The 24,375-nt window shown below is 41.1% G+C and overlaps 1 protein-coding gene across 6 annotated transcripts in view; it reads right to left on the reverse strand.

The window, feature by feature from the left end:
• The window catches only part of MCTP1 (multiple C2 and transmembrane domain containing 1), a 1,325,457-nt gene that overhangs the window by 407,273 nt on the left and 893,809 nt on the right, over nt 1-24,375 (reverse strand). For all 6 annotated transcript variants that reach the window (XM_077289252.1, XM_077289242.1, XM_077289260.1 and 3 more), the window contains one exon: nt 1,308-1,427. In XM_077289252.1, the coding sequence (XP_077145367.1) occupies nt 1,308-1,427 (120 nt within the window). The remainder of the gene's footprint in view (nt 1-1,307; nt 1,428-24,375) is intronic.

Consider the following 24,375-nt stretch of genomic DNA (forward strand, 5'->3'; position numbering starts at 1 on the left):
ATCTATCTATCTATCTATCTATCTATCTATCTATCGTATTTAACTACCGGAGCTATCTATCTACAGTATCTCCCTATCTACAGTATTTACGCCTCTATCTATACCTCTATCTATCTATATAGACAGAAAAATCTGACCAGCACCTCCTAAGTTTGAACAGGTGCAAGCTGCGATGAGTGCATTATATAGATAAAGAAAACACATCAGCACCCTACATAAACCAGGCCATGTGAAAACAATAACAACTTTAAATCTAGACTGTGTTACTACTTAAAAAGTTAAACTTACAAACAAGAAGGTTCTTAGCACATAAATTGACCAATTCATGTATGCCCATTAACCACGGCAAGGTGACCTCCCTCTGATGGGTCCAATGTCTACTGTACATGCCACTCTTGGGCTATCAACCTACAGTAAAATGGACAAACATGTCTCTACCAGGTTATGAGCCTACAACTTATGGGCAAGTAAAACTTATTACGATCACCTGCATAACTGGGGAGAGACATCTTTATCCACTTAACTGTAGGTTGATAGGCCAAGAGTGGCATATACAGTAGACATAGGACCCATGAGGGAGATCACCTTGCCGTGGTTGATGGGCATACATGAATTGGCCAATTTATGTGCTAAGAACCTTAATTTTTGTAAGTGCATCTTTGTGAGTAGTAACATAGTCTAGATTTAAAGTTTTCAGTGTTTTCACATGGCCTGTCTTATGCAGAGTGCTGCTGTGTTTTCTTTTACTATCTATCTATCTATCTATCTATCTATCTATCTATCTATCTATCTATCTATCTATCTATCTATATCTACAGTATCTATCTACCTTCTATCTATCTATCTATCTATCTATCTATCTATCTATATCTACAGTATCTATCTACCTGATCTATCTACAGGATCTATCTATTTATAGTATCTATCTATCTATCTATCTATCAGATATATCTATCTATATATTTATCTATCTACAGTATCTATCTATCTGTCTACAGTATCTATCTATCTATCTATCTATCTATCTATCTATCTATCTATCTATCTATCTATCTATCTATCTATCATACCTAAAAATACATTACTTGTTACTCCATTCCAAACTTCTCAGATGGACTAACAGAAAGGTGGAAGTTTATGTTCTGTTCATCAGCTTTGAGGGACTGGGAATTAAAGGATGAGTAATTCTGGACTCTCCTCATTAATTGTTGTGCACCGAGTTGGCGAGATGACATTTATAACTTACATTCCTTTTAGAAAACAGAACGGATGAGATAATTATGTAAGACAGGAGAGGATTATCATACCAAGAAAGCAGCAAGACTCCTTTGGGGTGAGTCCCAATCAAAGCAACTGTTAATATAGTAGGCTGCATTGATGAGCACCATGACACAACGCTTCATGCGGATAAAGTTCCTCAGCAGTAACTGTGAGAAAGATGAAAAGATGAAAATATTATCAGAACAATTAAGTCTCATAGTGACCTGGAAGGTTGACAGCTACTTCTAGACAATCATGCTTAAAAGATGTGTTGTAAAGGGGGATCTTGAAAAGGTTCAACACAGGGATCAGTCTAAATCAATAGAGAAAAAATAACTAAGCTGAAATTACACACTGAGCCCTGGAATGGGAGCGAACATCCAATTAACTGTTTATGGCATAAATTAGACAAAGCTAAGTGGGAAAACATCATTATTTTGCTGCTGGAAGTGATGCTAACTGATCATGGAGAAATCAGAGTCATAGGTTACAAGACATGACATGGAGGCCAATAGACCGGGAATCACATTCATTAAAATTTTAAGTCTAAACTGCAAATTCCAGAACAGGAAATTGATAATATGTGCAACAATAGAGGAAATGGGTTTATACCTTATTATTTAGCTAGCAGTCACAAATTATTATTTTTGGGTCAGCGTGGTCAGATACTAGTGTACAGCACTAACTGGTCCTAAAATCAAAGCACCATTCATCACCATTGTACAGCGTTGTTTTAGGCTTGGCAGGGCTCTTTGGTGGTTAATATAGAAGCTACTGAATAAAAATAACTGACATAACGGCAAAAACTGACATCTGAATAATGCACACAGTGATGTCACAGCACAAGCATAGTGTCTCAGTGTACTAAGCATAATAAACAATGTGAGATCAGTCTGGGGGATAATGCACACAGTGATATGACCGTGTATAACATTGTATACACTTATACATACTTCTTTCCCTTCCATGATCTATATTCATGAAAACACTTCAATTTAAGAAAGAAGAACCATAAACCGGCACACAAATTGCCTATGGGTATATCATTCAAGCATGCATTTCAACCATCCTGGATTCAGTGGGATTGTCCCACATTTGGGGACATGTCCAGGGAGGTTGGGAATATGTACTCAGGATACAGATACAGCTGAATATAACAGTGGAGCAAGGAGCCGACAGCTCCTTCCTCCACTGTCCGGTCTATGTAAAGACTGAAGGTCCTGCCAGGACCACTGAATCATGTGACTAGGCAGAAGCGGAGCAAGACACCAGCAAAATGTGTGTGTGCTTTTGTAGCAGTGTTGCGTATTTATTTTGATGTAGCAGTTGTGTGTGTATATTGACGTAGCAGTTTTGTGTGTTGATGTAGCAGTTGTGTGTGTATTTTGATGTAGCAGTTATGTGTGCGTTGATGTAGCAGAGTTGTGTATATGTAGATATAACAGAGTGTGTGTTGTTGATGTAACAAAGCTTTGTGTCTGCTGGTGTAGTAAAGCTTTGTGTAGGGGGAATCACACTGGGGATATGTAATTTGGGAATATTATACGGTGTGTGGTGGGCACTGTGGAGCCTTATAGCGTGTGTAGGAGAATTTACTGTGTGGGGATCATCAAACTTTATGCGAGGAATGTACTGTGGGGGCATCATACTCTATGGGGGGTGCTATACAATGTGTGAAGGGCACTGTGGGGCCATGAAAGTGGTACCATACTGTCTGAGAACACTAATAGGCTTAACTAGGAGCAATATTTCTGTGTGGGCGCATTTAAGACTTGGCAAATTGCACTGCAGTATCTGTCCCTCTTTCTCATAACTCAAGGTTGGGAGGTTTGGTTTACTTCTGAATAACTGCAGCCTGACCAGTATTCATACCAGGTTGTATACAGCTGCCAAAAGTCTGCTAGCAAGCATCAGCACAAGATCTGGAAACCATTGCTATGAAAAGACCTGATGCTACATGTTGAAAGTAATGCAGAACATGGTAGAGGCTTAGTTATGGCACTTTCTAAGGCTCTAGCAAGCTTACTTTAATAAGCAAGGTTCACATTTCACATATATTATTAGCATTAAAACAGGATAAAAATACATTTAACTGATTTTGTTTTTTTAGCAGTTGCCCATTAGATATCAGATCAGGAGTTTTAAAACAAAAGTTGTAACACTTCCCACAGTTTCCCCTGGTTTTAGAGTGCCTTGTAAGTGTTGGCTCTGACATCTTCTGGCCATATTCAATACTGCAATAGAAAATTGCTTCATCTGTAAATCAGTAGATTTTACTCTCATTTGACCCACTATCAACTTCATTCAATTCATGTTTGCTGTTAGTGAATGGAAACAAATTCAAAGATTGCATTTGAGGCATTTATTTAAAAAGTTATGTATTTAGTAAAGTTATGTATTTACAGGAGAAACATAGATCTTTGTACCGTGTTAGCCAGTAGATAGAAAAATATTAAAATTTGAGAGTCCTCAGTGGTTGATAGTTTTTAATGGCTAACTGAAAAGATGTGAACAGACTGCAAGCTTTCAAGACTACTCAGGTCTCTTCATCAGGTATAGAAGAGTCACGTATTTATGCTTCAGACCATTTGGGGGCATCACAATCATGGACCAGACCTCAATAACAGGACAATAAAACTTTCACACTCCTTATCTATGAACTGTTCCCATATTTATGGCCACAACTGTTTATCTCTCTGCCATAATGATAGTTCTGCTTCACGTCACTTGTTTGATCTATTGCATTATTCCTGTTGTGCATAAATATGTGATTCTTCAGATGTTGTATTAGTCTATGCCTGATGAAGAGACCTGAGTAGTCTCCAAAGCTTGCAATCTGTTACCATCTTTTCAGTTAGCCATTAAAAGGTATCAACCACTGAGGACTCTCATTATTTTGTTATTCATCTACAGCATTCTAACTATGTAGCTGAGATGTTAGCCACAGCAACTAATGAGTTTTACCCACTATTTGTATTAGACTAAGTCCCTGAAAAGTTTTTTATATTTCGTTATTGTAGTTAGATTTGTGAAGAACTGATTCTCCGCCCATCCATACTTTCTTTTTAATATGGAGAGATATGAAACCTGCAATAAGACATGTCCACCTCAGATAGGTTAGAGTTTGATAGTGGGACAGCTCTGAGTGTCCATTTCATATTCTAGAGACTTCACTGAAATTAATGGAGTTAAGAAAGCCCTATCCTTGACATCCTTCTCCCAGACTGCCTGAATACACTTTTATAAAAAAAAAAAAAAAAAAAAGTTTGATGCAATATTATAGTTCTATTAATCACAGAAGACATCTTTAAAAGTAACCTGGTACAAGATTTGTCCTATGTTATCTAAAAGTAGCATGATCTAGGGGCAGAGACCCTGATTCCATGTGTCACACTGTTTTCTCTGCTGCAGATCTAGCAGTGCTCAAATGCTGAACACTCTATAGCCCCATCTAAACCACTGATTGGCAGCTTTCTTTGTACACTGTACATTGACAGAATGCTGCTAATCAGTGGTGAGGTTAGGGTTATAGTGAGCAGCAGGACTAGGTGGCACCAGGCAGCTGGTCCTGTAGTGATAATCTCCTGCTGGAAAAACACTTGTTTTATTGAAGCAGTAAGACCCCTTTCACACATCAGTTTTTTGCCATCAGTCAAAATCCGTTGGCTCGACGGATCGACGGATCGTCACAGATTGTGAAAACTGATGCGACGGATCTGTTTTTTCGCCGGATCAGATTAGCAGATCTGACTAGCGGATCTGGCTAATTGGATCGGAGCATGCTCAGTTTAAAAAAATGGAATCAGTCGCCGGATTCCGACATTTGACGGATCCGGTGCCCATAGGCTTCCATCCGCGCAAACGACGAATGGCGACGGATCCGTCGCTGTCCGTTTTTTCGATGTACACAAAAAACATTACTTTGTCCGTTGTCTCCGGCCGCCGGACAAACAATTTTCGACGGATCCGGCGAACGACAGATGAAACGTGACGCCATCCGTCGCTAATACAAGTCTATGATAAAAAAAAATTTCAAAATTTGACGTATTGTGACGGATAGCAAAAAACTGATGTGTGAAAGGGGCCTAGTAAATTACATCACTGAAATCAGGTTCTCAGCCCCTACATCATACTGCTCTCAGATTTCATAGTAAAAACCTACTCATAGATTCAATATAAAGGGGCTCGTCATGACACATCATTTGAATATGCCCAGATACTGTAGGGTACGAACAAGATTCAGGAGCCCATATGTAATAGCTGGTATGTAATACTACATTTCCTCTGCAACAGTCTTTAAAAGGGAAATATCTTACTGGTCGTGGTGTCAACAGAAAACATTAGCTACTTGCTGGACCTGTGATGATCAGTTGATTGCTGCCAATCTTTTTAAAATTTGAGAAAAAGTTTGTTTTCCTTGAAGTTCTACACCCGACAATCATTTCCTGCCAGTTAGGAAATCCAAATATCACACAGGCAAATGTGACATAAACAAGTATAGGACAAAACAATTTACGAGTCCTATATTTATCCACATATTGTACCTGTACGTAATGCACCAACTTAAAGATCAATGGCGCTTTTTAACTACAGACATTACGAACACATTCCTCTTCATATTCAGACATAACTTAATATTTTGACCAAATCTTATTAATTCCTCAACATAATTGACTTCTGCTTCCAATTTTCAACTCTATTCTGTGTAGGAGGAACATGGCTTAAATTGATTTGCAAAAGATTGCTGTCCATCACGTTCTCAGCGGGTGCAAACCATGGAACACCTTGCTCGGGGCTGATTTGCAAAGTTGCTTCCTTCCACCCTGTTGGCTCTCTTAATTGCCAGGGTTCAAGGACAGGAATGAGTGAGATGTGACAGTTCTGGGACAAATACAAATTCTTTTATAACCCCTTGTGTGCCACAACGTCAAGGGCTATTCTAGTAGTGCAAATGATTGGAGCTGTATGCCAGCTCATCAGTGAATACATATAATAATGTTTGAATAGTGAACTAACGACCTCAATAATTTCCATATAGTGCTGATGCATTGAGAGCATGTCAAGTACATTGTAATTTTTAATATTTAGAATACAGAAAATAAATACACAGGATAATGATTTTGTTATTGATAATATTTTTAGGAATATAGAAATGATAAATGTGTAAATATAGGGACCGATTCAGTATTGTATTTGTGACATTTTTTTGTCTATTTTTTTTTTATGTCCTTCGCGTGTTTTTCAAGTTTGCCTAATTTTTCTTACAATTTGTCCTTTTTTTTTGTCTATTTTATATGTGTTTGGCTAGTGTGTTTTTCTTTTTGTTTATATTCATCAAGGATTTCAGGTTACCAGATCTTCTTGGCTTGTTCATCAATTGTGATTTTGTAATCCCTTCGGCCTGAAGCCTGTTTTCACCATCCTGACCACGACTAATTTTATAATTCTGACCCCTGTCACTTTATGTGGTAATAACTCTGAAACGCTTAAGTGAATCCCAGTGATTCTGAGAATATGGCAGGGGTCACACTAGCGATGAATACGGATGACTGCTATGTGATAAAACATGGCATAGCACTCGGACCAGTATTCATCTATGGGGCAGCTCACCACTGTTTTTTTCCTCGGGCATATTGTACATGTGAGTGAAATGGCAGCATGCTGTGATTGTCACCGATACTCGGCCGAGTCTCGGCCCACTCACACCCATATAAGCCTATGGGTGCGAGTGAGACAACGCACATCACTCTGATATCATCCGAGTGATGTGCGATACACGCTGACCCCGGCAATGGAGGAGATGGAGAAATTCATTTCTCCGTCTCCTCCGCAGCTGTGTTCCTCTCCGTGCGAGAGGTTCGGAGCACAGACGCATGATACTCAGCTCCCGCTCGCAGCAGAGCAGGAGCCAGGGGTCATTAACATCTAGCACCCGATGCTCTTGCATCGGATGCCATACGCTAGTCTGACCCTGGCCTATTAGTGATAAATTTAGTTAAGACTTTTTTGCGTTTAATTTGTGAAAACATTGGAATTTTTCAGAAAATTTGGAAAATTTTGTAATTTTCAAACTTTACATTTTTATATCTTTAAACCAGGTAGTCATGCTGTACAAAATAATTTCTAAATAACAATTCCCATATGTCTTCTTTACATCAGCAATGGCAAAGAGAGGGGAGCAATAGCGCAGTTACCAAAATAACAATTAGTTTACTGTAAGGTAAAATTCTCGCCTTTACAGGTTGTGAGTAGGTACAACAAATATAGTAAGTATGATAGGAGGGCTGCAGATGGCACCGGACCCGCGAAGGATCTTCAAGAAATTCTGGATAAGATATTCAAGATGCCGACAATTCCGCGCCCCTCCAAAATCAGGCAAGGGAATCACAGAGTTAAGAAGAGTTGCATACTTTATTCAGGGCTATAAAACTACGCGTTTCATGGACGTCCTGTCCACTTCCTCAGGTACATAACCAGTTGGCTATCCTATCCAGAATTACTTTACATCATTTTTTAAACATTTTTTTGTTGTTGTTAAGAAGTTAGGAGGTTTAAATGTTTATCAGCAATTTTTCATTTTCCACCGAAATTTACAAAACTGTTTTTTTACGGGCCACATCATTTTTGAAGTGACTTGAGGAGCCGATATGACAGAAAATACCCAAAACTAACACCATTCTAAAAACTGCACCCCTCAAGGTGCTCAAAACCACATTCAAGAAGTTTATTAACCCTTTAAGTGCTTTACAGGAATTAAGGCAATGTTGAAAGAAAACATTAATATTTAAATTTAATTTTTCCCATAAGGATGTTAGTTTAGCCCCAAATTTTGCAATTTTACAAGGGGAGAAAATGAACCATAAAATTTATTGTGCAATTTCTCCTGAGTACATCGATTCCCCATATGTGGAAAAAAAAACACTGTTAGGGTGCACAGCAGGGCTCGGAATGAAAGAAGCACCATTTGACTTTTGGAGAGCAAAACTGGTTGGAATAGATAGCAGATGCAATGTCATGTTTGGAGAGCGCCTGATGTGCCTAAAATGTGGAAACACCATAGAATTGACCCCATTTTGGAAACTACACCCCTCAAGGAAATTATCTAGAGGTGTGGTGAGCCCCTTGAACCCACAGGTGCTTTACAGAATTTTATAAGGTTGAGCGGTGAAAATGAAAAAATACATTTTTCCTGTAAATATGTTACTTTAGCTCTAAATTTTTCATTTTCAAAAGGGTAACAGGAAGAAATGGACCATACAAATTGTTGTGCAATTTCTCCTGAGTACACCCATACCTCAAATGTGGTGGAAAAGTACTGTTTGGGTACACAGCAGGGCTTAGAAGTGAAGAAGTACAATTTTTGCTAGAACAGACTGCAGATGCTATATAACATTTGAAGAGCCCCTGACAAGCCAAAACAGCAGAAACACCTACAAGTGACCCAATTTTTTAAACTACAACTCTTGAGGAATTCATCTAGCAATGTAGTGAGCATTTTTAACCCTCAGGCGATTACCAGAATTCTGAAATATTGGACTGAGTCAATGCAAAATTACCATTTTTTCCACAAAAATGTCATTTTGACCCCAAGTTTTCAATTTTCAAATGGGATAATAGGAGAAAATGGACCAAAAAATATTATGAGCAATTTGTCCTGAGTACGCCCATACTTCATATGTGGTAGAAAACTACTTTTGAGTCACAGGCAACAGCTCAGAAGGGAATGAGTGCCATACTGTAGTGCACATTTTGGTGGAATGGTTTGAGGGTGCCATGCCACCAGACAAGTTACGACAAGGGCTAATATATGACCAAAACATTGATTTGTGAAACAGTGTTTTTACAGGCTTGTTTGGAAATTTTGCATAATGCTTCAAATCCCTTTAAAGCACCACTCCATTGTTTTGTTGCATTATTCCAGCAATGGACTGATGGCGCTAATGTATGATACCTGACCCTAGTAATATATTTGCCAGCTGCAGTCTTCAGTTCTTTTGCTCCAGTCCCAAGCCGCCATCTTGTGACCGCAACTTCTGACTGTGGTGCTTTAAGTGTTATCAGTGTATCTGTAAGGTGTCTTAGTGAAAAAGATCTGGATTATACATTTTTAAATGTAAGTTAGAAACATACAGAAATATTATTAATAGCTGTTTTAGAACAACTATTTTTACCACTTCGACAGAAGCTACAGTTTCTGCTAAATTGAATGCAGTGTTAGGATAAGCTTAGTATCTGGGAGTTTTATTCTATGTAAACAGCAGAAATATGTCTGTAATCCACATCAGAGAATCTAATAAAGCTCGATGATTATAAGCTTTGCAAACAGCGATGATAAGAACAGTGTCTTTTATAATGTTTTCAGTGTCATAAAGCAGGAAAGCATTTATAATTAATATATTAGCAATATCTTTGTGATGCAAATCTTATTAATGCTGATGAACATGCAGGGAAAGCAATTTGGGATGTGACGGCATGCTGTGCAAGTAATGCAGCACAAGAGGATGTGGAGTAAAATGTGACAGTTAGAGCTAAGACAAAAACACAAATGCTCCCATAAAAGTGTAACTGTGATGTAGGGCAAGGTATGTAAGTGTACCCATAAATATGCTCAGTAAAGCGATGGGGCACATACATGGGTAGAAAAAGTACAAGCAATCTTTTATAACTTCTCAGCAACTATGTACATTAAAACTAAAACTACTATTCAGTGGATGAAATGCATAAGCATGCAGCTTAATAATGGAATAAATAACACAAGTGCTGAATTAAAGATGTTATGTTTTTATTAGCAAAAAGAGGCAGAAATGGCAGAAAAGTGTTAATGAAACACTAAACAGATAATGCAGAAACCAAAAAAAATGTAAGCACTCTTTTCTTTGATCCTATTATGTTCCATATTATATTTAAAAAAAAAAACAAAAAACTAATAATAAAGACATCAATGTGTATCACAAGAGAATAACCATAGCCTCCTGCTGGACTGTCCTGTGTGTGGCTATAAGACAACTTCCTGCAGAACATGTCTCCCTGCTGCGTCCTGTCTGCTAAATTCTGACTCCCTTTTGAGGTGGTGGGGATTCAACCAGTCACCGGCAATATATGTTGCAGGTCAGCAAGAGAAGAACCACTTTGTTCTCCACGGGAGTTCCACAAGACTGATTGCTTCCTTAATCATGCAGAAAATGTTTCATGATGAGAAAAAAGTGAGGACAACTATATTTCTTATTAAATTTAAATATCAAAGTTTTAAATTTATTTTACGATCTCCTCCAACTCTGAGTGCCCGCAGACTGCTCCTGCTGGCTATTCTGCTGGTCCTGGTGATGCCACGTCGATAGCGCAGCTTCTTTTCTTCTGCTCTACTTTGTGAATGGGGTGTCACTGCCACTGTCATGTTGGCAATTGGCGCAGTCTAACACAGCAAGGAACCAGCTGTGAATCGTAATGACATCAACAGTGACGTTTTGTCAACAGACTAGAGCAGAAGAGAAAGAGCAGCTCTGTTGAGGTGAGGTCAAAGAAAGCTGGAGAATCGCCGCTTGAGTAAGAAGAGAACATTGTAGGGCAGAACAGGCAGGTAGTTAGCAGCTACTGTGTTCCTAAAGGAAAAAGAAAACCCCAAAAGTTATGGATAACTCTATAAGTAAACTCTAATCCTTATGGAAAGTTGAACTTCAGTTTGGGTGTGCTGAACGCCCCCCTTCTTAATGACCATTTAGGGAAATTTTATAAATGCCCAAATTTAAAGTGTAGCTGCTTCATTAAAGTGTTGTGTTATGACTGCTCCAAACTTTTGTGGTCAAATGCATTTAACCTATGCAACCCATTTTTTTTTGACTAAGCAAATTGGATTGTCACTCTGCATAAGCCTTTCAATTCATTTTCTAAATGTTGTAGTCTTGCAGTATCATTTTTTTGATCTGTAAGTGTATGTGGTAAATACATACTTATGGGCACAGGGAGATGCGGGGTAGGTACAGAAAGTGATTGCCTTAGGTTCCAAATGGGGGTGGCCTAATTTATGAATTTAAATTTTTTTACTGTTCTCATAACAACTGTCTTGCAGAACTTAGAGAACAAAATGGTAGTGGTAGGGGTGGCTTAATTTTTAACTTGACCCTTCAGATGAAGGAGGTTAAAGGGGAGATTGTACAGATAAAGGCTGCCATACAGAAAATGGACAACTGCATAAGAGAGGTGGAAGAGAGGGTGAGCACTGTAGAGGATCATGTTGCAAAGTTGCAAATGACAGAGAAAAAGTTTGCTCAAAAGATATCAGAACTGGTGGCAAAAAATGAGGATCTAGAAAATAGATCCAGAAGAAATAACCTCTGAATAGTGGGATTACCTGAAAAATCTGAGGGGAGAAATCCTACTGAATATATTCAAAACTGGCTGAGGGAAAAGATTGGGGTCAAGGCTCTGACGAAAGTTTTTGCAGTTGAAAGAGCTCACAGGGTTCCACCGCATCCCCCTCCCCCCGGAGTTAATCCCCGTACCATGTTGGCCAAGATATTAAACTATAGAGACAGAGACATTATTCTTAGAAAGGCCAGAGATATGGAGGATCTCACGGTTGGAGGACAGAGATTTGCCACTTATCTGGATTACTCCGCTGCGGTCCAGAAACAGAGAATGCAGTTTACTGGTGTCTAGAGACGTCTGAGAGAGTTGGGGGTGCAATATTCCATGTTTTTTCCGGCGAGTCTAAGAGTGGTGACTTTTAATAGAGGTCATTTTTTCCTGACACCAGAGGATGCTACCCAGTCGATTGATATTAATGCTAGGAAAATACAAGCTAAAGGAGACTGAGAACTCATTGAGATATGAATATGGGATATTGGTTTCTCTTAAAAAGAGGAGAATTGGGTTAATTGCATACTTGTTTACAGCTTGTATTCTTTTCAATTATGAAAGAGTTGAGTTTAGCCATTCTGGTTCTTTGGCCAGACAATGCTGCAATAGATAATATGGAGGGCAGAGGAGTGCTTTAGAAAAAGTTGTTCTGCGAATGTGTATTATAAGTTCTTTACTTTGTTCTATGTTTTGATGTGTTCTAGATGATTGAAAAGAGTTGTGACCTTAATGGTGGCGGGAGGGGGAAGGAGAAAGTAATCCAAGGAATAGTGTCTCTAATGGGCAGAGAGCCTCATTGATAGGTCTGCTTGAAACACTTTTAGTGTATGAGAGGGTTGATATCTTGTCTAGGCGCTGGATACAGAAAGCGTATCACTCTACTTTCTCTACGTACTCAAGGGGAGTGTCAGTACTGATTCCTGCGGGGGTGCGATTTGAGGAGATGAAGGTGTATGTTAATGCGGATGGTCAATATGTGGTGGTGAAAAGTAAATTGCTTGGGGTGCTGCTGTGTGTAGTGGCTATGTATGTTCCACCTCCCTATTCCAGTAAGAAAATTAGAGAAGTGTTGGAGCTGGTGGGGCGAGGAGACCTGATACCACTTTTAATAATTGGAGACCTCAATAATATATGTGATGACTTCTGGGATAGGAACAAAAACGAACAGAATAGGTCTGAAGGTCATACTACTGCGTTTGGTACATATGTTCAGGAAATTGGCATGATTGATCTGTGGAGGGTGCGACACGTTGGGGAGAGGGGGTATTCTTGCTACTCACCGGCCCATGATACCTTATCTAGAATAGATATGGCTCTTGGAAATGAAATGTTAGATACAATGGTGGGAGAAGTGAGACACCTGTCACGGGCATTTTCGGATCATAATCCGATTGAGGTGGAGCTGCGGCCGATGGGGACGTGGGCCGGGTGCAGGGGAGAGCGGAAAATTCACCCTAACTGGTTGCGCAGTATTGATATTGATAACATACAGCGGGAGATAGAGGAGTTTTTTTGAGTTTAATGATAGGAGTGCTGATATTCCCACTATTTGGGAGACTATAACAGCGTATCTGAGGGGATTGCTGTTTAGAGAAATTAGTAGATGTAAGCGGCGGGCAAAACAGGCAGAAAGAACGGCAAGTGAGAGGCTGAGAGTAGCGGAGGATGAAATGATTGCTCTGGGTACCCCTGAGGCTGGGAAACGGTTAAAAGAAGCTCACAATAAAATCGATAAAATTCTTTTGGAGAGGGCAGAGAGAAAGAAAGTTTCAGAGACTAGCTTTTTATCAGGAAGGGGAGGTGGTGGGTCATATGCTGTCGCTGGTGGTCTCTGCTCAGAGAAGTACATAATTTGTGCATTCATTGGTTTTAGCAAATGGTGCGAAGGTGCTGGAGACTTCTGAGATCTTGGAGGTCTTTACGGACCTCTATGCGGATTTGTACTCCTCAGGGTTGGATGCATCGATGGGAGACACTGGGGCTTTTTTAGAGGGACTTGAGTTGCCTAAGCTGAGTGAGGATGACAGGGAAAGTTTGGAGGCTCCTATTACGGATGAGGAATTGAGCTGGGCATTAAGGTCAATGGCAAAGGGTAAGGCGCCAGTAGCAGATGGACTACCAGCCGAAATTTACAAAGATATGGAGGAAGTGTTGATGCCCAGATTAAGAGTGGTCTTGGAGGAGGCTAAGAGTAGGGGAATCCTGCCAGCCTCCATGAGAGAAGCCATAATAGTGGTAATCCCAAAGGAGGATAAAGACTTACGGTTTCCTGAGTCATACCGACCAATTTCTTTGCTTACAACAGATGTAAAGCTTCTGGCCGGGGTGTTGGCAACCAGACTCTCAGGAGTTAGCTCTAAATTAATACATCCGAATCAGTCTGGCTTTATTCCCGACAGGTCTACGGCAATTAACTTGAGAAGGCTTTTCATGAATGTACAGCTGAGTGCTGATAACTGTGGCCAGAGAGTTATTGCATCCTTAGACGCCCATAAGGCTTTCGACAGTGTAGAATGGGGGTATTTGTGGAAGGTGTTACACTGTTTGGGTTTTGGTCCACAATTTGCTGTATGCGCTACCAGTGGCTAGAGTTAGGGCGAATGGAGAGTTTTCTCGTACGATTAAGTTACATAGAGGGACGAGACAGGGGTGTCCACTCTCCCCTCTCCTGTTTGCTTTGGCTGTTGAGCCGTTGGTCGCCAAGATTAGGCAGTCTGCTGAAATATCTGGGTTTAAGTATGGGTCAATTGAAGAAAAGATAGCGTTATACGTGGACAACATACTGCTGTTCTTTAGCGATCCACATATTTCATTGGGAAATGCTATTCGGCTTATCGAAAGATTTGGAGCATTGTCAGGGTTGAGGATAAATTGGAATAAATCAACTCTGTTTAAGGTAGATGACGTAGGGGATGAGATGGGAGATGTCGCGGAGGGAGGCAGACTTAAAGTGGCTGATCAATTCAAATATTTGGGGATATGGATCTCTATGCCGATTACAGATTACTTGCATAAGAATTTGACTCCTGTGTTGGGGTCTCTTAAGGCAAAAGTAGGGGCATGGTCCAAATTGCACTTGTCAGTGGTGGGCCGAGTCAATCTTATTAAAATGATTCTCATGCCTAAGATAATGTATGTTCTCCATAACTCACCTATTTGGATACCACGTGGGAAATTTAAGCTGATTAACTCCTTATTTAGGAATTTGATGTGGGGGAAGCAGCATTAGGTTGGAGACACTTAAGAGCCTAAGGATGAAGGAGATTTGGCTTTGCCTAACCCTGAAATATACTTCCTGGCGGCTCAGTGCCAGCACTTAAAGGGCTGGGAGCATGATGCGTCTTCCAGCGTGGTACAACAGCTGATAGAGAGGGTGATGACAAGATGTCCTGCGGTACAGTGCTTGGAAGATGGGTCTCTGGGGCACTTGGGAAAATCTATCCTACACTATTCCTGATATATAAATTATGGGGAAGAGTCAGACAAATTAATGGAGTCACCTGTCTTACCAGGATCTCCCCGCTGTGGTTTAATAACAATTTAGTTTATGGCAATGGGATGTTTACCAGAATGGCAGGCCAGGGGGATACGATATGCCTATCAGGTTCTAGAGCGGCGAGAGCTGAAATCTCTGTTCCCAGCTACAATCGGAATTTGGTATTAGGGCTTCTGGGGGATATCAATATGCACAGGTGAGACATGCGTTTAATGCCCAGAACAGGGGAGACTGTTTTAAAATTCAAGGCAATTTAGTGTTGGAGTAGGGGCAACGAGAAGGGTTATTTCCACCTTGTACAGAGACCTACTACACACTCATTTACTAGGTTTCCCAATTGGCGCTAGAACTAAATGGGAAAGAGAATTGGGCCATTTAGAGGATGAAACATGGATGTCTGTGTTAGAATGGATACCAAAACTGTCACTGAATGAACCATATAGACTGTCTCAGCTTTATATCCTACACAGAGTGTATAGATCTCCAGATGTTTTGTATAAGGCCGGATTGCGGTCTGACTCGGAGTGCCCTAGGTGTAGGAATGACAATGCTGGACTGCTTCACATGCTCTGGACGTGTCCGAGGTTGGCTGCTTTCTGGTTGGTGATTATCAGTAGAATAGAGGGGGCTCATAGATGTGTGGTCCCAAGTGAACCGGTGGTGTGTTTGATGGGATATGTAGAGGAGATAAGAATAGATAACAATTTGAAGATAGCAATTGCTAGACTATTGTACATGGCTCAGAACGTCATAGCAAGAACCTGGATAAAAGAGGATCCACCTTCGAGAAGAGAATACCTTCAATATATGAAACATGTTATTACTGTACCAGAGAAGAGGGAAAGTGGAGTTTTATGATAAACTGTGGATGCCTTGGCTGGAATTGGGGCAGGGGAGGGATGAGGGAAGAACGTTCTGGGAAGTTTTTTCCTGTTGGAATGTTTGATTAAAAGGGGACAGTAGGAGTCATCACATAATACTAAAGTATATGCCGGTATACGATATGCTAAGGGAAGAGCATGAGCTGTCTAAATGGGGAGAAGGGGCGGGGGGATTTGGTAATGTTGGGATATATTGTGGGGGAGGGGAATCTTTTCAAAATCCCTGTATTGTTGTAAAATGTTTATTGTGATTTTATACTTAATAAAAATCTATTTGAGTTAAGAATTCACATTCAATCCAAAAAGGGCCAACTAGCTCACCAATAATAAATCCAGCCCACAGCAGTACTCAACCTACAACCTGCATTCATCTTGCATTATTGCAGTCTGTGACACCTCTGTTGTGGCTTCTGTGGCTTCTATTGCTACTGCTGCTTATGTTACTAACAAGTGCCTTTGTGGTGCAACAATCAGAAGGTGTGTCCACCGCTGTTACTTTTGCAATTTGCCTTTTTGTTTTATAAAGCACCTAATATTTCTTCTGTTCTTCCTCCTTTTGCTTCTTCTGAGTCATGACTGGGCCAAATTTTTGTTAAATGGAGACTCTTATACGGATCTCCTTGTTGTGTGTTGCCTGTAGTGGCAGGGGGTCTCAGAGCACCATTATACTATTTCTACTCTGGGGAAATAGGTGCCACTTTAGTGGTGTATGCCAATAATTTCTTGAAATGCAGATACTACAAGTTGGATCTCCATCTGGTGGGTTGCCTGTAGCAGTAGGCCTCCCAAAGGTTGCCCCGGTGTACGGCCACCATCAGGTTCGCATTGTTATCACATCAGTGTTTAAATTAATATGCAGAGATCGCAGTCACACAGCTCAAGAGTTGTGGACAGCTATCCAGGCCAAGTTTGGCAATGGCTGTCTCCACTGAAGCTGGAGCCAGGCAAGGCCGTGTGTCCAAACTTTTGGTCTGTACTGTATATTTCTCTACCCTATCTGTGCATCATGAATTGTGGTATATGTTAAAGGGGCCCACAGAGACTCTTTCACCCGGGGCCCACGAAAACCTGGAGCCGGCCCTGGGCAGAGGTACTGCATACTAGAGCTGTGCAAAACAAGGGATGCACAACCTTTTTAGGTCCAAGATCCACATTGTCATACTGAGTGAGCTTTTGATGCTGTGTAGGCTGTCTGCATCAAGACTCAGCTTTCTAAGGCTATGTTCCCATGATGTGGTTTTGGTGAGTTTTTTAAGAGCCGTATTTTGAAAAAATGCAAGTAACCGATTTTTCTTAAAAGGTGCAGAAAATCTGCAACATCAAAAACTCACCAAAAGCTCATCGTGGGAGAGGGTTGAGCATGTGGTAATGGACAGATTTATTCACACCCTTCCTAGACAGGTGCAGATCTGGGCTGACCAGGGAGATCCTCGGAATGTGGACTACGTGGTTGGCCTAGTGGAAAGGTACCAGGTAGTCGAGAAGTTATTAGGCAAACCAGGTGTCATCACGTTCCCATACTGGGATACCAAAAAGGAGGCTGATTCTCAAAAAATGGGTACTAGAGCCAAAAATGGGGGGCATCCAAGGGCCCAAAGGCCCGCTGAGGGGTTGCCGAAGGCCACGGTTAACTACTTAATTTTTTGGAGGTGTCGAGGTCCTGGGCAAGTAGCTGCTCATTGTCCCATGTCCACCAAACAGATGGACTGCACCCTCGGGTGACGCGGTTCGTATTAGGCCTATCCAGTCACAGTGTGGAGTGTCAACCCGGGAAGGGGCAGCAGACATGTTCTGTGGTGATGAATGAAGTACTGGTGTCTGGACTCTGGGACACAGAGTTTGGTGACCCTGGTAAGGGCCATACTCCCCCCATCAGTTGATCCCCAGAAGGATGGTGGGTGTCCTTTGCATTCATGGGGATGCTAAGGACAACCCTGTTGACAGCATGACCATGGAAACGAACTGTGGCACTATGTCCCATGGGGTCGGAGTGGTCAAGGACCTGATACACCCAGTAATAAAAAGACAAGACTTTACCTTATTCTGGGACTTATTGCAGAAAGGGGAGGTGCCAAGTGACTCAGATAAGAGCACGTTGGACCTTAAAAAAAAACCATCGCATGTGGATGAGTTCCCCCTGGGTGTGCTGAAACTGATGAGGATGAGACAAAAACTCATGAGCCTGACATCCCTGAGTTAAAGGCTTCCAGCGAGAATTTTGGAACTGTTCAACTGAAGGACCTTACACTAAAAGGGTGTTTGATAATGTCACCATGGTAAACAGGGTTGCTCAAGAGCCGGAGGCCAACACCAGGTTTCCATACTTTGCAGTAAGCGGGGATTTGTTATATCTGTAACTAACCTAGGGGGAGAGGTATTGAAGCAACTGGTAGTACCAGGGCCCTATAAATGTAGGGTGTTAGACATGTCCCAATCTAATCCCATTCTAATGCCTTAGGGGGTCATCTGTGTGTAGACAAGACATAATAGCGGATCCTTTGAAAGTTCTACTGGTTTGGATGTCACCGAGAGATTTCAAACTATTGTAGGTTCAGCCCAGAAACAACAGTGCCAAGAACTCATCCAGCAAAAATGAGACCTGTTCTCAGAGTTGCCGGAATGTACTCAGACCGTGGAGGATGAAGTTCTGACGGATCCACAAGTGTGGGTAAACCTTAAGCCATATCGAATCCCCGAATGCACGGTGTGATTTCAAAGGAGGTGAGGAGAATGTTGAGCATGGGTATCATCGATGAATCAAACAGCGACTGATCCAGTCCCACTGTCCTTGGGCCGAAGCCAGATGGCGAATGATGGTTTTGTAATAATCATAAGCTGAATGAGATGTCCAAGTTCGATGCATATCCGATGCCCTGGGTCAATGAACTCATTGAAAGGCTAGTGTCAGCAAGGTGCATCACCACCCTTGACCTAACGTAGGGGTGCTGGCAAATTCCCATGTCCCAAACGGCCAAAGAGAAGACAGTCTTCTCTATACCTCATGGGTGTTTCCATTTCACCAGGATGCCTTTTGGTCTGCAATGAGCCCCAGCCACCTTCCAGAGAGCCATTAACCGGATCCTAACTCCTCACAAGAAATAGGCCACAGCTTACCTAAATGATATTGTGCTCTTCATCTCAGATTGGGAAAGTCATCTGCAGAAGGTCCAGGTGGTACTGGATGTGCTGAGGAATGTGGGGTTTATCATAAACCCAAAGAATTGCGCCATGGAGTAGAAGGAGGACAAACCATTAGCCAATATTGTTGGTAGGGGCGTAATCAAGCCACAGGAGAACAAAGTGGAGGCAATCAAAAATTGGCCACAACCAATCTCCAAGAAACAGGTTAGGGCGTTTCTAGGAACTGTGGGATACTATCAGTAGTTCATCTCGAATTTCACCATAAGAGCCACACCCCTAACCGACCACCTTAAGGGCACAAAGTCATTGATGGCCAAGTGGACATCTACAGCGGAGGCAGCTTTCCAGGAGCTGAAGATTGCCCTGTGTAAACAGCCGGTCTTTTGGTCACACCGGACTTCAAGAAGGAGTTTGTGGTCCAGTGGGATGCTTCAGAGATCAGACTGGGAGCCATGTTGTCACAAGAAATAAATGGGGAGGAACGTCCAGTCTTATACTTAAGTAGGAAACTCTCCTCCTGAAAAAAAAATTATGCCAATGTTGAATAGCAATGCATGCTCGGGTGACTAGGTGGTTTCTGGCACTCCAGGACTTCAGCTTCCATGTGGAGCATAGGCAAAGGAACCTACATGTTAACAGAGATGCCCTGTCAAGGCTTTTCTGTCTAGTGACTGAAGGTGCCAAATTCTCTGACTTTGGGCAGAGGGGGGTGATATGCAAGAGGGTCATTGGTAATGCACTGGAGGGGAGATGTGTTTGACTGAGGCTATTAGCTTCATTGATTTGAACCTGGAAGTTTGCCCCAGCATGTTATATGCTGAGAGGGGTTAATTGGACAAGACAGGGCCAGGTTGGTTTTGAACAGTAAAGAGTTGGGTGGGAAGGCTGTTCAACATATCTCCACCTTAGGGTGTGGTCCAGGGGGTAAAAGTGAAGCTTCTGGAGTCACCTACTGTTCTGTGTGCTCTGAAGGTAAGCTGACCTCCAGAGCTGTGCTCTTGTTAAACAGAGTTGAACCCTGTTTCCTGAGTGGGCAGACCCCACAGTTATACAGACTGTAATGAGTGTTGTTTGATTATGCTAACAAGACTGAATGCGCCTAATTTTGTTTTGGACTATTTTATGAAGCCTGTTTAAACCCCTTTACCAGCCTAGCCTGTTTTCACCTTCATGATCAGGCCAAATTTTACAATTCTGACCAGTGTCACTTTATGTGGTAATAACTCTGAAATGCTTGAATGGATCCCTCTGATTCTTAGCATGTTTATTCATGACATATTTCACTTCATGATAGTAAAATCTGTTCGATATTACTTGTGTTTATTTGTGAAAAATAGGAAATTGGTCGAACATTTTTACATTTTCAAACTGTTACATTTTTTATGCCCTTAAACCGGAAAGTTATGTCACACAAAATAGTTAATAAATAACATTTCCCACATGTCTACTTTACATCAGCACAATTTTTGAAACATTAGTTTTTTTTTTTATAGAAGTTAGAAGTTGATAAAAGTTGATCAGCGATTTCTAATTTTTCCAACAAAATGTACAAAATATTATTTAGGGACCACATCACATATGAAGTGACTTTGAGGAGCCTATATGACAGAAAATACCTAAAAGTGACATCTTTTTAAAAATAGCACCCCTCAAGGTGCACAAACCACATTCGGGAAGTTTATTAATCCTTTAGGTGCTTCACAGGAATGTATGGAATGTGGAATGAAAAAAAAATGAACATTTAACTTTTTTCACAAAAATTTTACTTTAGACCCCAATTTTTTTATTTTTACAAGGGTAATAGGAAAAAAGGAAGTATAAATTTGTTGTGCAATGTGGGGTAAAACTACTGTTTGGATGCACAACAGGGCTCGGAAGGGAAAGAGCACCATTGGACTTTTTGAATGCAAAATTTGTTGGAATCATACCAAGTCATATTTGGAGACCCCCTGATGTGCCTAAACAGTGGAAACCCCCCACTAGTGACCCCATTTTGGAAACTAGACCCCTCTACCCTGAGATATGTGGGTCGTTCGAGACATTGTTCAGAACAGCGTACTTTGATAAAAAGTTGATTGGCGAGGATACTACTTATAAAGAAGTTCAGACAATGATAGGCTGGTCAGCTAAAATGATTTCCAGTGCTTTAAAATGGAAAGCCAAACCAGAAAGACGTAGAAGAACATGGAAGACTACCATTCGAATGAATGGAAGAATAGCCATAATGGCAAAGGCTCAGCCAATGATCAGCTCCAGGATGATCAAAGACCTGTCTCAAGTTACCTGTGAGTGCTGTGACAGTTAGAAGATGCCTGTGTGAAGCTAATCTCTTTACAACAAGTCCCCTCAAAGTCCCACTGTTAAAAAATGCACTTGAGCGGATACTATTTGCCAAAGGACACATCAACTGGCCTAAAAAAAATAGAGAAACATTTTGTGGACTGATGAAAGTAAAATTGTTCTTTTTGGGTTTGTCAGATGACTCTCAAAGTCTGCATTCAAGCCACCGTACACTCGGTAGACAGTGAAGCATGGTGGTGCAAGCATCATGATATGGGCATGTTACTCTTACTATGGTCCCAGACCTATTTACCACATATCAGGGATCATGGACCAGTTTGCATATGTTAAAATACTTGAAGAGATCATGTTGCCTTGCGCTGAAGAGGATGTGCCCTTGAAATGGGTGTTTCAACAAGAAAACGACCCTAAACACATCAGTAAATGAGCAAAATCTTGGTTCCAGTCCAAAAATATTGAGGTTATGGAGTGGCCAGCCCAATCCCTGGATGCTGATCTGATAGAACACTTGTGGGGTGACATAAAAAATTCCACTTGTGAGGCAAAGCCAACGAAAGCCAAAAAATTGGAGGATGTAATACAAGTATCCTGGGCTGGAATAACAGTTGACAGGTGCCAGAAGTTGGTTGACTCTATGCAACATAGATGTGAAGCAGTTCTAAAAAACGGTGGGTATACAACTAAATATTAGGTTAGTGAGTCACAGGAATGCTAAATTGTCATAAAAATAGTACAGAAAAAAAATAGTAAAGAAAATGCAGACACAGCTATTTTTCTGAACAGCCCAATGTTAATTTATTCTTATTTTCTGTAAAGTAGTTAAAAAATATATACATTTCTCTTCATATTTTGAATTAGAAAACAGTGTGCAATGTTCCCAAAGCATAGAAATGAAAACTAGTATTAAGATTTTGTGATTAACCCATGTTTTTGATCACACTGCTTTTATTTGAACACTACTGTATATTTCCGTAAATAGATGACGGAGCTGAGCGAGGACTTGCTTTTTTTGCAGATTGAGTTGAAGCTTTTGTTGGGAACATTTTACATAAAATTTGGGATCACAATTATCCGGCACTCTACGCTGAGCACTTACAATCGGGGTTTAAATCTAAATCTCCAAGTGACGTGATTCAAATGAAATCCCAGAGGGATCCATTAACTATAATGAAGCCGCAAATTTACTCTGGACTCCATCTGGCCTCTGTTCAGCGGTGTCCTTATTTTCAGAAGTGCACAAAACTGTGGCAGACTGCGCCTTTATGCATGCCTAAAAAGACGGACATGGCAGGATCATAGGCAGCCAGATGGAATCCACAGTGCCTTCATCTGCCTCATTATAGGGAATCTTCCATCAGGGGTTCCATCTGAATCATGTATTTCAGATATTCACAGAAACCCCAGTGTAAGCGCTCAGCATAGAGCACAGGATAAATGTGATCTGACCCTTACTGCGATCTTTAGGAGGAATTATGAACAAATCAACAGCAAGCGAAGAATTGGTTTTTATTCTTTATGACATTTCTAGTGCGGTTTAAGGGATTAGACAACTTTATTATTCTGGTCGGTGCGAATAAAGCGATACCAGATTTATGTCGGGTTTTTATGTTTGGCTGCTGTCACACACTAAAAGACGCTTTTTATTGCAAATTGCATTGTCATATTTTGAGTGCTATAATTTTTCCGTATTTCGACTGAGTCATGTGAGGGCTTGTTTTTTGCAGGACGAGTTGACATTACTATTGGTACCATTTTTGGGCACATCACATTTTTGATCCCTTTCTATTTCAATTTTTGGGAAGTAGATGAACAAAAACCAACAATTCAGGATCTATTTATTTATTATGCCATTTCGCGTGAAGTAAAATTGATCAGGCAGTTTTATTCTTCAGGTCAGTAAAATTAAAGCGATGCCACATTTAAATTATTTTATGTTTACACGATAAAAACTATTTTATAGAAAAAAATAATTATTTTGCATAGTTTTATTCTGAGAGCTATAATGTTTTCATTTTTCCACTAATGTAGCTGTCGACTTGTTTTTTTTGCGTCAGAAGATGATGCATTCAGAGATACAATTTTTATTTGATCGAGTTTTATTCCACTTTTTTCCGGTGGTTTGAGTCCCCGCGTCTGCATGTTTTGGGATTGCCTACCAAACATGTAATCCCTGCATGTGTCGTGGCTGTTTAACAGCTGCAAAACAAGCACCAGTGGTGACTCGAACATATTATTCGAGTACACCCAAGATACTCTGATAACACCCGAGCATGCTCGGATAACACGATGTCCGAGCGCGCTCGCTCATCATTATTTATAAACTGACAGTGCTGCACTGACACAAGCCCCTTAGACCAGGGGTCCCCAACCTGTAGCTCGGGAGCCACATGTGGCTCGCGGACCCATGAATTGTGGCTCGCGGCTGTCTGTCAGCTTGGTGCATTAGCTCCAGTTCTAGCAAATAGGTATGAAGAGCAAATCTGAATTTTGTGAGCAGCCCTGCACAGAAGAGCAGATCTGGATGCACATATACTGGTCTTAGGGTTTTGAGATGATTTAAGTATGGTACGCTGGAGACAAGATGACACCACCTGTCAGAGGAGGTGTTTGAAGCTGGATATGACAGTGTCTTGGTAGTGCTTTATAGGAGAATACTGAATGGGGGTATTGTAGGAACCCCTGGATCTTTGTATACTGCTTTGCGGTGATTGATTTTTGTGGAAAAGCTTTGGTTACCATTATGCCTGTAATGGGGGCTTTGGTTGCCACTATTTTGAGGGGGGCGGGAGCTGAATGTGGCTCACGACCCTCTCTCAAGGCTGGATGTGGCTCGCGACCCTCTCTCAGAGCTGACTGAGGCTCTCAAGGCCAGAAACGTTGGGGACCTCTGCCTTAGACCATGCTAAGGGGCTTGCCATAGCCTGATGATTCAGATATCAT

Source organism: Ranitomeya variabilis, chromosome 1, assembly GCF_051348905.1.
Source record: "Ranitomeya variabilis isolate aRanVar5 chromosome 1, aRanVar5.hap1, whole genome shotgun sequence".
Classification (NCBI taxonomy): domain Eukaryota; kingdom Metazoa; phylum Chordata; class Amphibia; order Anura; family Dendrobatidae; genus Ranitomeya; species Ranitomeya variabilis.